This window comes from Hemicordylus capensis, chromosome 1 (genome assembly GCF_027244095.1).
Source record: "Hemicordylus capensis ecotype Gifberg chromosome 1, rHemCap1.1.pri, whole genome shotgun sequence".
NCBI classification, from domain to species: domain Eukaryota; kingdom Metazoa; phylum Chordata; class Lepidosauria; order Squamata; family Cordylidae; genus Hemicordylus; species Hemicordylus capensis.
The window spans coordinates 294,506,709-294,518,761 of NC_069657.1; the positions used below are offsets into that span (position 1 = coordinate 294,506,709).

Sequence of the window (12,053 nt, forward strand, 5' to 3'; positions counted from 1 at the left end):
TCAAATCTGGAGGTTACTAGCATATACACCACTGTTTTAAGGTAGAGGTGTGAACAAAACCAGAAAACCTTGTTTGGCACACACAAGCCAAAACAGCCAGGGGAAAGGCTGGCAGTGGAAGAGGGAACCACCGGAGACCCATCTGCAGCCACTGCAGCACCCCCGAGGCCTCCGCAGCCCTCAGTGGTGGTAAGTCATTTGTTTTTAAAAATAATTTTACTGTCCACCCCCCCGCCACCCTTGAGCTGGGCCCAAACCGGCCCAACCGGTTTGACTTTAGCCAAACCGGGCCCAGCTCAAGGTCATGCCTTAGAACCAATCCGGTTCGAGGTCAAGCCAGGTCGATTTCAAGATGGCTTTCACACCCCTATTTAAAGATTACCTCCAGAAATGGGCGTAGCTGATCTATCAGTCAAAGCTGATAAAAAATGTTCCTCCCCACTATCTCAACCTGAGAAACCAGAGAGAGTTTTTGGATCCAGGAGCACTCCCAAGCTATGTACCTGATCTTTCAGGGGGAGTGTAACCCCATCCAAAACAAGCAGATCTAAACCATCTCTTGGGTCCCGTCCCCACCCATGTCAGTACTATTTGGATTCAGTCTCAGTTTGTTATCCCTCATCCAACCCATTACCGCCTCCAGGCAGGCATTTAGAGAAGTTATGCCATTTCCTGATTAAGCTGATATGGAAAAATAGATCTGGATGTCATCAGCATATTGATAATACTCTGCACCAAATCTCCTGCTCCTCTCCTAGTGGCTTCATGAAGATGTTAAGGAGCATTGGAGATAGAATGGAGCCCTGTGGGACCCCATGCAATAGCTCTCATTCTGAAGAGAAACAATCTTCAAGCAACACCATCTGGAATCTACTAGAGATGTAGCAACATAACCACTGTAAAACAGTGCCACCCAATCCTACCCTCTTCGGGTGACCCAGAAGGACACCATGGTTAATGTTATCAAAAGCCCCCAAGAGATTAAAAGGGTCAGTAGAATCTCACTTCCTCTGTTGAATTGGAGATTGGCTATCAACAGGCCCTTCTGGGTTTTTTTTAGTAAAACAAAAGTTTTATTAATTAGCAATACCTGGGAACAAGCTGAAGCCATGATATTAGTACCATGTGCCCCAATAAGCTATGTTTAGCTTGGTTCTGATAAACGTTTAAAATGGGAAATGGCTGAAGACGTAGTTATAATGTGTGAGTGGTTGGTTGCGCAAATGTACAAGACAAGTTACTCCTTTTGCCACACTTTTCAAATGCCTTAGTCAGTTGCAAATTTGCATGGCTAGGAAACAATGCTTACATCTTAAATCTTAAAAACAGGTCAATATGCTCTAGAATTAATTTTAGGACACAAATTTGACCATTGGTAAGGTCTCGCTTAAAAATAAATAAATCTAAATATCAGGTTGCTGCACTGTAGTTAGTGGAGAGAAAAACATACGTCACACTGGTTCAGAGGCTAGAAACAGCCAAAGAGAATGTTATGCATGAGGCAGAAAATTATTTTATACCTAATAACTGACCATCTGCGGTTCTTCAAAAGCATCCTAAAGTCTGCCACTTGAAATGGGGCACCGTATCCTGCGTATACACCCGTATTCCTTTTAGATTACTACGATTTTTCTGAGCTGACCAATGAAAATGTTGGTGCTGGTGGATAGCGCGAATGCGTGGCTCAAATCAATCTCCTCCCCCAAAAAAGAGAGAGAAAGCGAGCGAGAGGGAGGAAGCTTATTTCGCATAGAATTGCTAAGTAGTATTAACGTCGTTTAGCCACGAGGTGGCAGCGTTGCCCTTATAATGCTCCGGCCTAGGCAAAAGAGTGAAATCGGGCAAGAAGGAGAAAGCCCAGCAAGAAGTGCTGAGGAGCGGCCACATCGCTGGAGGCGCCCGAGAGTGCTTGCTGGAGGGGGCGGGGCGGGACTGACTAAGTCTGCGGCGGGTGGAGGAGGAGGATTCGGCCGTGTGGGAGGCGCCGGCCCGCCGTACGCTCGCTCGCCCGTTCTGCAAAACCAGGTATGTGGGAGAGAGGCGGTGTGGCAAGCAGTCCATGTCGCCCACCTGCAAAGAGAGGGGGCAGTGGGCAGGAGGATCTCCGCTCCCAGCCCTTATGCAGTGTCTCTAGTATGCATTGCACACGGGGTTAGGCTGGGAAGAGACGGCGCCGGAGCTTCCTCCTCTCGCGCATCGGTGCCTGGCCTATGGTAGTTGCTTCCTTCCAGGCGCCGATGGATTGGCAGGCGGGTCTCCCGCTGTGTGTGCCGACCGAGCCGAGCAAGTGCCTGCTTGTTGCTTGTCCTATGCGCGTGGTGGTTGCCGGGAATGGCTGGGGAGACGCCACAGGGTGGGGCTTCTGCCTGGGCAATCCGATGCAGGCTTGCTTGGAAGGAAGTGCCGCTTCGTTCAGTGGGATTTACACCCCCTCCCCTCTGTCAGCACCCCCAGGGCTGCAGCAGCTCTTGGATGCCATCGTTAACCCACCAATGGAGTCATCGGAGGTGGGGCACGCACAGAGGGAGGCGCGATGGGGGTCCCGACAGACGCCTGGAAGCGGCCTGGAAGGAATTAAGCTGAAGTTCGCGGTGTGCGCACGCAGCCCTTACGCCGCAAGCCTCCGTTTCTGCCCAGAAGTAGATTATCGTGATTTCAGTGGGGTTTCTTCCCAACGAAGTGTGTAGGAGAACGCAGCCTCGCAGTGCTTGCAAGATGTGCGGAGGTGAGGCTAGCCAGTGTTTGGCACGAAGTGCGATGTGACGCGTGCATCTCCCTGCTGGGGAGTGTGTGCTCTGCAAACAAGTGTCCACTGGAGGCCCGGGTGAATGACCTGAAAGAGAGAGAGAGAGAGAGAGAGACGCACGCACGCACGCTATCTACTACTAGATAATGTCTAGCCGGGATCGTACCGAAATTCATTCTCAGCTGTAGTAGGGAGCGAGGATCTCGGCCTGGGAAGGCATCGCATTGAGAGAGAATCTTTTCCGTCGGTAATGAGCTACTTTCCTCGAAGGACAAGGATCTCTCTGTGCGGGTGGCGCCCTCCTGGTAGGGAAATCGATCACTGAAAAAAACGCAGGGCTGGGTATGCAATGGTTGTGTCAGCTTTTCCTCCCGGAGAAAACAGCTGCTGTGGAGGTGATCCAGACAGGGTCGCCTCAGCTCCTACTGAAGAGGAGAAGGAGGAAGGGGAAGCGAGCGGGTTGACTCTTATAACAGGCTTAAGGTGTAGATTGGCCCTTAGTCTAGCTTATCTCTACCAGTATGCTTAGTAGAAGACAGAGGGTGGTCCTATAGTTGTTGACCCCTTTGGGCCATCACACGGAGGCCTGTACTATATGTGGTGGACTCTTTTAAGATTTGCTAGGCAGATTGTGCAAGGGTTGTTGTACTGTGAAGGGTGGAAACCCAGAAGTGCACTTAGCCATGGACCATGGAGATTTGGTCCATGGCCTCCTGTCATCTGGGGGGGCCTCTCCAGAGCCCCACCATTGCCCCATGCCTGCCGGGCAAGTCAAATCTTAAAAACAAAAACAAAAAACTAAAGTGCCGCAGTGCAGTGGGGACAGGAGTACCAGCAGGTGTGTGGGCACTCAGGGGACAGGAGGGAGGTGGTGGCAAGAGCTCCTTATCTGAGCCAGCCTGCCTCCCAAATGACAGATCAGGCCGTCTTGGGACCCAAAAGGGGCCGAAAACAGCCCAATCTGTCATTTGGGAGGCAGGCAGGCTCAGAGAAGGCGCTTTTGCCACCACCTCCCTCCCCCGAGTGCCCACACACCCACTGGCTGCTCCCATCTCTGCCACACAACGACACTTTAAAAAAAGTTTTTTAAAATGTTGGACTTGCCCCCAAACGCCACCAGGCCTCAAGTGGGGTGGGGTGTGGGGTTCTGAAGCCCCTCAGTTCCAGACTCCAAAATTACCTAGGTGTGCCCCTGGGAAATCTGCATATCCCAAAATGGTCAGCTGCTTGCTGTATGAAGCAATTTAAAATATTTATTTTATTTATTTACTTAACGTATTCGTATACCGCCCTAAACCAAGGTTTCAGGGCCGTTCACAACAAAACAAAAATAGTTTCGGTCTGGCAGCTATAACCTATAAACTGCTTTAAGCCTGCATTGTATGGGAAGAGGAGGAGGATTGTGTTAAACTTTCAGCCACACAATTTGCCGCAGATATATTTTGGTGCCATAATACCAGGCCCAGGCCTATCCGAACTTCCTTGGTCCAATACCCTCCTCCCGATGCAGAGGCAGTTGTGTTCAGGGTGCCAGGTAGTAGTGATGGTTGTAGTAGTAGTAGTAATGCCAGGTTGTAGAGCGGAGGCACCTTTAATTGTCGACCCAGCGCTGGTGTGGGGAAGTTGGATAAGCGGAGAGAATGCTGGGAGGAAAAGGAGACATGCTGGGGAGGCTGGGAAGGATCATGGCAAGGCTGGGAAAGAGGAGAGGAACTGTAGTCCCCAGGCATCCCCTGCCAGCCTCCTCTGTGTGTCTCCCCACAGACCCTCCAGGCATTCCTTATACCCACCTAGCCTCCCCTGGGCCAGTGCTGGGTCAGGATTTGACCCAGTGCAAATCCTGCTCTGCAACCAGTGTACTACCTGGTGCCAGTTGCACCAGGTATCACTGCCTCCATGTGTTGGTGGGGAGGGGGGGGGACACACCTACTGGAGATTCTGGTAGCTCAGACCCACATAATGCCAGTATAACACAGAACTGGTTGCTATCGCTAACCACTGTGGCTTGTTTCTTGAAGGGATCGGGTTTACTTTTCTTATTGGTTGGGATATTTCCCAACCTTCCTTTTTGGTGTCGCCTTTCACTGAGTTTGGCTGAGTTCACCAAGAATGGTTTGCTTTTCTCCTCCTAGGTTTCTCATCATGATTGTGGACTGGCTTGGTTTTGGCTATGCTCTAATTGTGGCTCTTGGAGGTGCCGTAGGATATATTCGCAAAGGTAAATGCTGGAGTTGGAGGATACAAAAAAAGGAGAAAGTAGTTTTCCTACAATTTTCTGCCTGGATCATGTGACCCAGTGTCATAGAGATCACATAAAACATTTTGCCTTCAGGTTGTTTTTTTTTTAAATTAGGTTCACAAACTTGCCTTCAGATTACTACTTCAGAAAAGGGATTGTGAAAAGCATAACAACTAATAAAAAAACTTTATTTGTTAGCCGCCCCATAACATATTGTTCGCATCAGAGGATTAAAACATACAATAAAAACAAATAGTCATTTAACTGTGTCATTTAAGCATAGTCATTTCACTAAACAACTTGAATTACTCTCCACCTAAACCCAACAATCTAATCGGACTTGGAACCTGGCCGTAAAAGAGGGCAAAGTACATGGGTAGCTATAGAAAAATACGAGAAGCGTCAAGGCCAAGATGAGCAATTGGCACTTATTCTTTCAATGGCAAGTTTTCTGTTTTCTTGTACAGTGCAGAATATGTGCTGTACTTTTTAGGGCCAGGCTGTTAAGCTTTGGGAGGCCTGATCCAGACTGAGGCTGTGACTTGTGGGAGAGAAGCTTTAATCCTTTGCTCATCATGGTCCCGATCCAGATTGGGTCCCTCTGCTGCTGCCATTTTCCCTGGTCGGAAGGCAATCACAGGCACAGATGTGAACTTTCCTCCCAAAACATATAACTGCTGTGGGAGTGGAAGGTGATCGAGATTGGGTCACCTCGCAGCTCCCGCTTAGGAGGAAAAGAACAAGCACGCTGACTCAAATGAAAGGCTTAATGTGGTGGGTCCTTAATATAGATGATCTCTTATCAGTTTGCTCAGTAGAACAAGTTGTTCATCGTTGGTATTTCCATTTGTCTACATGAATGTTCTGAAGATCTCTGGAAGTCTAAATCTGTTTCTGCAAACATTTAAGAGACTTGTCTAGATATAAGCTGCTATGCTGTTGATTGGCCTTCTGGAATATAGCAACTGGTCATTATTGCAACAAACGCAACGCAACAGGACAGGAGCTTAGACCTTGCACGTGGTCCAAGGCTTTGGTTTTGCGCCGTATATCTGGTTCCTCACTCCTGAAAAGCTGATTCAGGAGGTTAGAACATCCTCCAGACTAGTAACCAGTGTAGCAAGGGTGGAGGCTGCTGTCATGGGAGGAAATCTGGAGAGTTCTTACAACAGGCTGTAATGGACCCTAGTCAGTGTCAACAGATGCCTGTCCCTTGGCGTGAATTGGTATAAAATAGGGGTTCCCAACCTTGGGTTCCCAGATGTTTCTGGACTACAGCCTGGCTTTGGCTGTTGTGGCAGGAGATGACAGGAGTTGTAGTCCAACAACATCTGGGAACCCAAAGTTGGGAACCCTTGGTATGAAAGACCAGTTTGCATCTGGGTAACTTTTTCATGTGCCTCTAGTAAGGAAAAGAACATGCAGATGGAGATACATTAAAAAGTTTAAAAAACCAACACACTCGTTGTCTATCCGTTAATTCAGAATAGTAAAGTCTGATATTTACATGAATAAAAACCTTAAAGTTTAAACCTTTTTTAAAAAAAGAAAAACATTGCAAAGCTATTCTTTTCTTTATTTTTTAACCTCTCCCTGCTTTTTCCTGAGCTTGTAAATATGTGATCATTATTTCAGGAAGCAAAATCTCTTTGATTGCTGGCATCATCTTTGGCATAACTGCTGGCTACGGAGCCTACTGTGTAACGCATAACCCCAGGGATATAAAGATATCTTTATGTAAGTATCCTACTGTGCTGAAAGAGCACACGTGAGTTATAAATACTGTGCAGCTGTATTTAGGTTGCCAGGGAAAGGAAGCAGATAACATTATTCACAACAGCATTCTCCACAAGCATTCTTGTTAACTCCAAACGGGTAGTCATCCTTGAATTTTACCATGTCTTGGTATGTGTTGACATCTGATGCACATGTGGAGTTTCCATTGAGCCAACACAGTAGGGCTGAGGTATGGCTGCTTTGTTCTCTCTAGTGTTGGGAATGCTTCCCAGTCTCAGCTGGCAATGTTGATTGAATAGCGGGGCAGCCCTGGCTTGCACGACAGAACCCCAGTCACTCCTTGGAACCCTCCAGAGCGTCATATCATAAAGATAGCCACAGGGTGGCTTCCAGACTACTTTGGTCGTGACTGACTTTTCTCATTGCTCTCAGTGGTACTTTGCCCATGACTAACGTAGTCTGGATATTTCCTGTAGGGCCAGTTCAGGCCTCACACAGAACCATGACTTCGTCTTGGTCCTACATGATGTCTCTGAGATCTGTCTGTATGCAATTTAGAAGGAAGTGACTGCATGGGAACCAATTTGAGGGAAGGGAGCCTGTGGCCCAGTAGACACTATAGATTGGCACAAATTTGCACAGAACCACAGTTAAATGTTGATTCCACACAGCATCTTGGAGCCTCAAGAGTGCATTTCCCCCTCCCATACCTTTGCATGTGTCAGAAGAATTCAACTTCTCACTGTAGTTAGGAACAAGTTTTTCTAATAAGAACTAATCTGCCTACTTTCCTTTCACTATCCCTACAACTGGACTAAATTTAGTTTAAATTGAAGTCCAGAAGTTAGACCTCTTGTGTCTCAAATGCTCACCTGTCCACCATCTTGGATCGGGGAGGATGACATTACAAACTACACCATTGAGGTGTCCCTGTGTGTCACTTACTACAACAGTCCCAAATTTGGTTCAAATTGGTTAGACAGTCAATAAGTTAGTGCACTTGTGCCTCAAATGTTCATATGTCCGCCATCTTTGATCAGGATGGATGACATCATCACAAACTATGCCATTGGGGCATCCCTATGTTTCCCTATACCTTTAGCAAATTTGATTCAAATTGGTTAGGCAGTTCACAGGTTAGCCCACTTGTGCCTCAAATGTTTACACGTCCACCATCTTGAACTGGAGTGGATGACATAATCACAAACTACGCCATTGAGGTGTCACTCTGTGTCCCTACAACTAGTTTGGTTCATATTGATCCAGGCATTGCAAATGTAGGGGGGAACACCCACATGGATACACGAAATGCCGAATGATCTCATAAGCCTACTAGAAAGTAGGCTAAAAACCAAAATTGGTCATAACATCTGAACCAATCACTCTTGGATTCTTCTAACCAACTCAAAACAAACTAGTATCTGAAACCCACTTCAAACCATGGGTTCATATCTTGGCTTATTTCAAGCAAGTCAAAATAAACCAAAATCTGAATCAAAGGTTTAGAGTGCATTTCAGATGTTGGTTTCACTGAAGAATAATCTCCAATTAAAAGGGGTTAAGGTCTCCTCATTACCACCACTAAATTACTTGATGTAACACTTCACATTTCTCACTCTTAAAAGAACTGAAGATCACCATGTCCTCCCATACTCATTAAGCTGTGTAAAGGGATTGGGTATTATAGATACTTATATTCAAGGTGCCAGTCACCACGGCACTGGTGACATTTAAGACAACAGCATTTCCTAGTGTGGAGTATCCTCTGAAATTTCATGCTAACTGAATGTATGTGACCAAACCAAGATTCCAATTGACCTCTAATAAATTAGAGGGAAATTGGAATCGGAATCACTACTTCACATATTACGGAAGTGACAGGTACATGTATTCCCCCCCACCACTCAGGTTGCAGTTACATCACAAACACATAATCTGTTGTACCGAAAACCACAAAGTTCTAATAGGATCAGTATGGTACAATTACCTATATTGATTTCACAGTGAAGATTGCCAACCAAGGCTGCAAATGCATGAAACACAAAAAGACTTCCAGTTCTCTTGTTTATGGCATTATTTGAATGGCTGGGCATAATCATGGGAGAAACCACACTGACTTCTGTTGAAGCAATCACCCTGAAATCTTATTTGCAACTGAGAGGTCATATTAGTTCATATTGATCTGCCTTGTACATTTATGCCTTTGCTAGCAGACATAGTGAGCTGAAATATGCTGACTCATAAAGTCGGCAGGTTTTAAAGGATCAACTAGGAACATTTTCTTTATTATTTATAGCAAGAAGTATGCATTTCATAGACAAAGTTAGAAAGGTTACAGTATTGTGCCCTCTCTGGCTCAAAATCATTTTTGCAACTATCAGCTTATAGGGGCATGCAATAGTAGAATAGACAAAGAGTGTAGCTACAAGGCAAAATTAAATCAGAGCATGTGCTTCATTTGTGAAATTTCATAAGGTGCTTTTGGCTGCCCAAGCCAAGCTTGTGCCACATTGAAAAAATATTTTTTAAAAACCCTTCTGATCATATGTGCATGCTCCATCCCCCACCAGCTGCTATACCTACCGGTAGGAAGATTGTTTCACCAGAATGCTCCACTTGCCTTAAGAATGAATAGGTTTTACGAGTATTTTGCCTAAGTTTGATTCAAATTAGTTTTGTTTAGGCTACATTTTATCAAAACGCAGACTAAAAAAACAAAACTGAAAAGTAAAATCTAAGTATGTTATATGTTTGTTTGAAGTCACAGCTTTTCTTCTGACTACTGTAATGGGAGTGAGGTTTAAGAGGTCCAAGAAATTAATGCCAGCAGGAATCGTAGCAGGCCTAAGGTAAAAGTGTTTCCTATTCTAATTAGTTTAAAACACAATCAGAGGGCTCCTGGTTGTACAACTCTGGTACCACACTAAAGTAAAAAATATATTGAGTATAGAAGTTGGCATTGTGAATTTCTCTCTTGCTCTTTTCTTTTCTTTTTTAAAAAAAAGGAATTTTCTCATTATTAGGCCTTGAAAGTAGAAGGCAGTGCCTAGTGAAAGCTGAGAGGTTGAAGGGACGGGATGGTGGTGATCATTTTCCAATAGAGTTGATTGACATATTTCTTTGCTGTTCTGACTCAAAGAAACAAATAAACAAATCTGCATAATGTGTGCAGGTAATATAATTCACCTTTCCATGGTAGGAATTTGGGGTTATTGTGGTGACTTCTTTCTTAGTGCAAAATACATACAGCCCTGGCTTTGAAAATGTAGACTCTCTCTCCTGTCTTAACAGCATATTTGCTAATTTCTGCTTTTCTCTCTTTAACACAGCCTTCTCATGATTCTGAGACTTGTTCTTATGCTGGTATGAGAGACCAAAGCAGCAAGAAGCACCACTTGTATCATTCCGCAGGAAGAAACCAACCTTTTCGTACTCTGAATGTCTCTAAATATCAAGCACCTTTTTGTTAATGACTACTCAAAGACAATGTTACTCCTCATGGATTTTGGTCTGCATTCTTTGTATCAAATTGTTTCTCTTTTAAGCATTCCCTAAGGATATTTTCTTTGTGATGTTTTGTTGACATCTTGTTTAGGCAAGTGCATAGCTTGTCCTTTTACTTATGACCATGACTTTTTTTTTTTGGTGGAGTAAGTTGCTTTCAGTGATGCCACAGAAATAAATAAGAATCCCAGGATCTTTCAAACTCAAGTTTGTTGTACAGATGGCACATACTTAAATACATATGCAGTCCTGCATAATTTTCACATTAAGGGTATTTCACATGATAGAGTGGGCAGGCAGGGGGAAGGCTGCATAAAACTTCACACACATCCCATTTTTATATCATAAAAATGATGATTTTTATCATCAGTGAGCAGAAAGAGTTTTGCTCTGGGCAGCAGTATCAAGGCAGTATATACACATGACACACTGAAAGAATTAATGTAATTTTTTAGATCTCCCCCAGGCCCCCACCTCGATAGGTTTCAATAAATTTTTTAAAAAGCTGCCGCAGCAGTCATTTTCTAGCAGTAGTAGGAAAAGTTCCCCCTTTTGCCCCCTAAAGATCACTGGTGGCAGGATGAGGCGTGGTGGCGGTGGCTGGCTGCAGGGATGGGGGGGGCAAGGGGGGTGCCTTTTAAAAAAAAATCTGAGGAAAGCTGGAAACGGGCTGCATACAGCAGAGCCCATGCAGTCACTTGAGTGGAGGGGAGGGGAGGTGGAAGGAGCTTGCTGCCTCGCATCCCCCCCCCACTGTACAATGGAGGGCTTTCAGAGATTAAAAAAGAGGGCAAAGCCCACTGTGCCCAGCCTGGCGGGGGCAGGAGGAGGAGACAGCCATGGCCTGGGCGGGGTGCCGGGCAGTTGAGCGGTGATGGCTAGCGCACCAGAGACTGCGCACTTCCTAGAAATCGCTGCATGGGGGCCTGGGAGCTTATGCGCACACCTTAGAGGAAACAGTGCCCCCCTCTGGCCCAGATGAGCACTCCATGCGTAGCCCAAGCACACACGAGATCCTGGCAGCCGAGTTAAGGGTGTGCTCACACCCTTAACTGGGTAAAAGCCGGACTTCAAAGTAAGGTTTAGCTGGGCAGATCCCGCCGGCCCTTCGCACACGCAGCCTAACCCAGGCTAGGCTGTGTGTGAGAGAACCTTATTGTGACATGGAGGGATACAAACCTAGTTGTACCTGAACCTTGATTTATTGATCATGTGATATTGTATTGGACTTTTAATAACAGATTAGCAATGTATTGCTAGTCTGTATTTGTTTCATAAGGCACTAGAACACTTATGTTTCTGAAACACAGTAAAGTTTCAATTGTTTGGAAATCTAAAAGGTAGAAACTGCCAAAACTTGACTAATAAAAGTGTCATCTTGAAGCCATGTTCTCGTGTAAGATGTAGTTGATGCTATTAAACTTGGAATGCTTTGGGTGAAAAGAAGTGTGACCGATTGCTGCTGTGTGATAGGTTGGATATTTGGCTGCTCAACTTTGGCCCTCCTGCAGATGTTGGCCTACAACTCCCATAATCCCTGACTGTGGGCTACTGTGGCTGGGGATCCTGGGAGTTGCACTCCAAAAACAGCTGGGGGGCCTAAGTTGAGCAGGCCTCTGCGCCCTGCCATGGTTGCATTGTCAGACCTACCCAGACATTTATAGCCAACTCCCCTGTGCTACACTTTGGATCAGGATGGAAAGAAGCATGTTGGCATAGAGCCAAGACTTGGTCTGCTGCTTTCACCAAGAACCTTTGTACTCATGAAAAGACAAGCTGCGTCTCTTATATTTAGCAGGGGGAGAGAAAGTTGCAGAATCCATTTTG

The 12,053-nt window shown here is 45.6% G+C and overlaps 1 protein-coding gene across 4 annotated transcripts; it reads left to right on the plus strand.

Moving 5' to 3' along the window:
* Positions 1–1,869: 1,869 nt before the first annotated feature.
* On the plus strand, positions 1,870–11,613 carry TMEM14A (transmembrane protein 14A). Of its 4 annotated transcripts, XM_053286345.1 has the most exons (6): positions 1,900–2,025; positions 2,446–2,725; positions 4,879–4,964; positions 6,621–6,722; positions 9,484–9,571; positions 10,052–11,613. In XM_053286345.1, the coding sequence occupies exons 3-6, from the start codon at positions 4,889–4,891 to the stop codon at positions 10,089–10,091; spliced, it is 306 nt and encodes a 101-aa protein (XP_053142320.1). In that variant the 5' UTR covers positions 1,900–2,025; positions 2,446–2,725; positions 4,879–4,888; the 3' UTR covers positions 10,092–11,613. The 4 variants fall into 4 exon arrangements, with proteins under 4 accessions (XP_053142318.1, XP_053142320.1, XP_053142321.1 ...); XM_053286343.1 differs by lacking the exon at positions 2,446–2,725 and having other exon boundaries at positions 1,870–2,025; XM_053286346.1 differs by lacking the exons at positions 1,900–2,025; positions 2,446–2,725 and adding an exon at positions 2,799–2,993.
* Positions 11,614–12,053: the final 440 nt, after the last annotated feature.

Excerpts from the sequence above, each read along its gene's own strand:
- TMEM14A (XM_053286343.1), top strand. The coding sequence starts at position 4,889 with ATGATTGTGGACTGGCTTGGTTTTGGCTATGCTCTAATTGTGGCTCTT. Across the intron at positions 6,723-9,483 it reads GGATATAAAGATATCTTTAT|TCACAGCTTTTCTTCTGACT; the intron begins GTAAGTATCCTA and ends GTTTGTTTGAAG. Across the intron at positions 9,572-10,051 it reads GGAATCGTAGCAGGCCTAAG|CCTTCTCATGATTCTGAGAC; the intron begins GTAAAAGTGTTT and ends TCTTTAACACAG.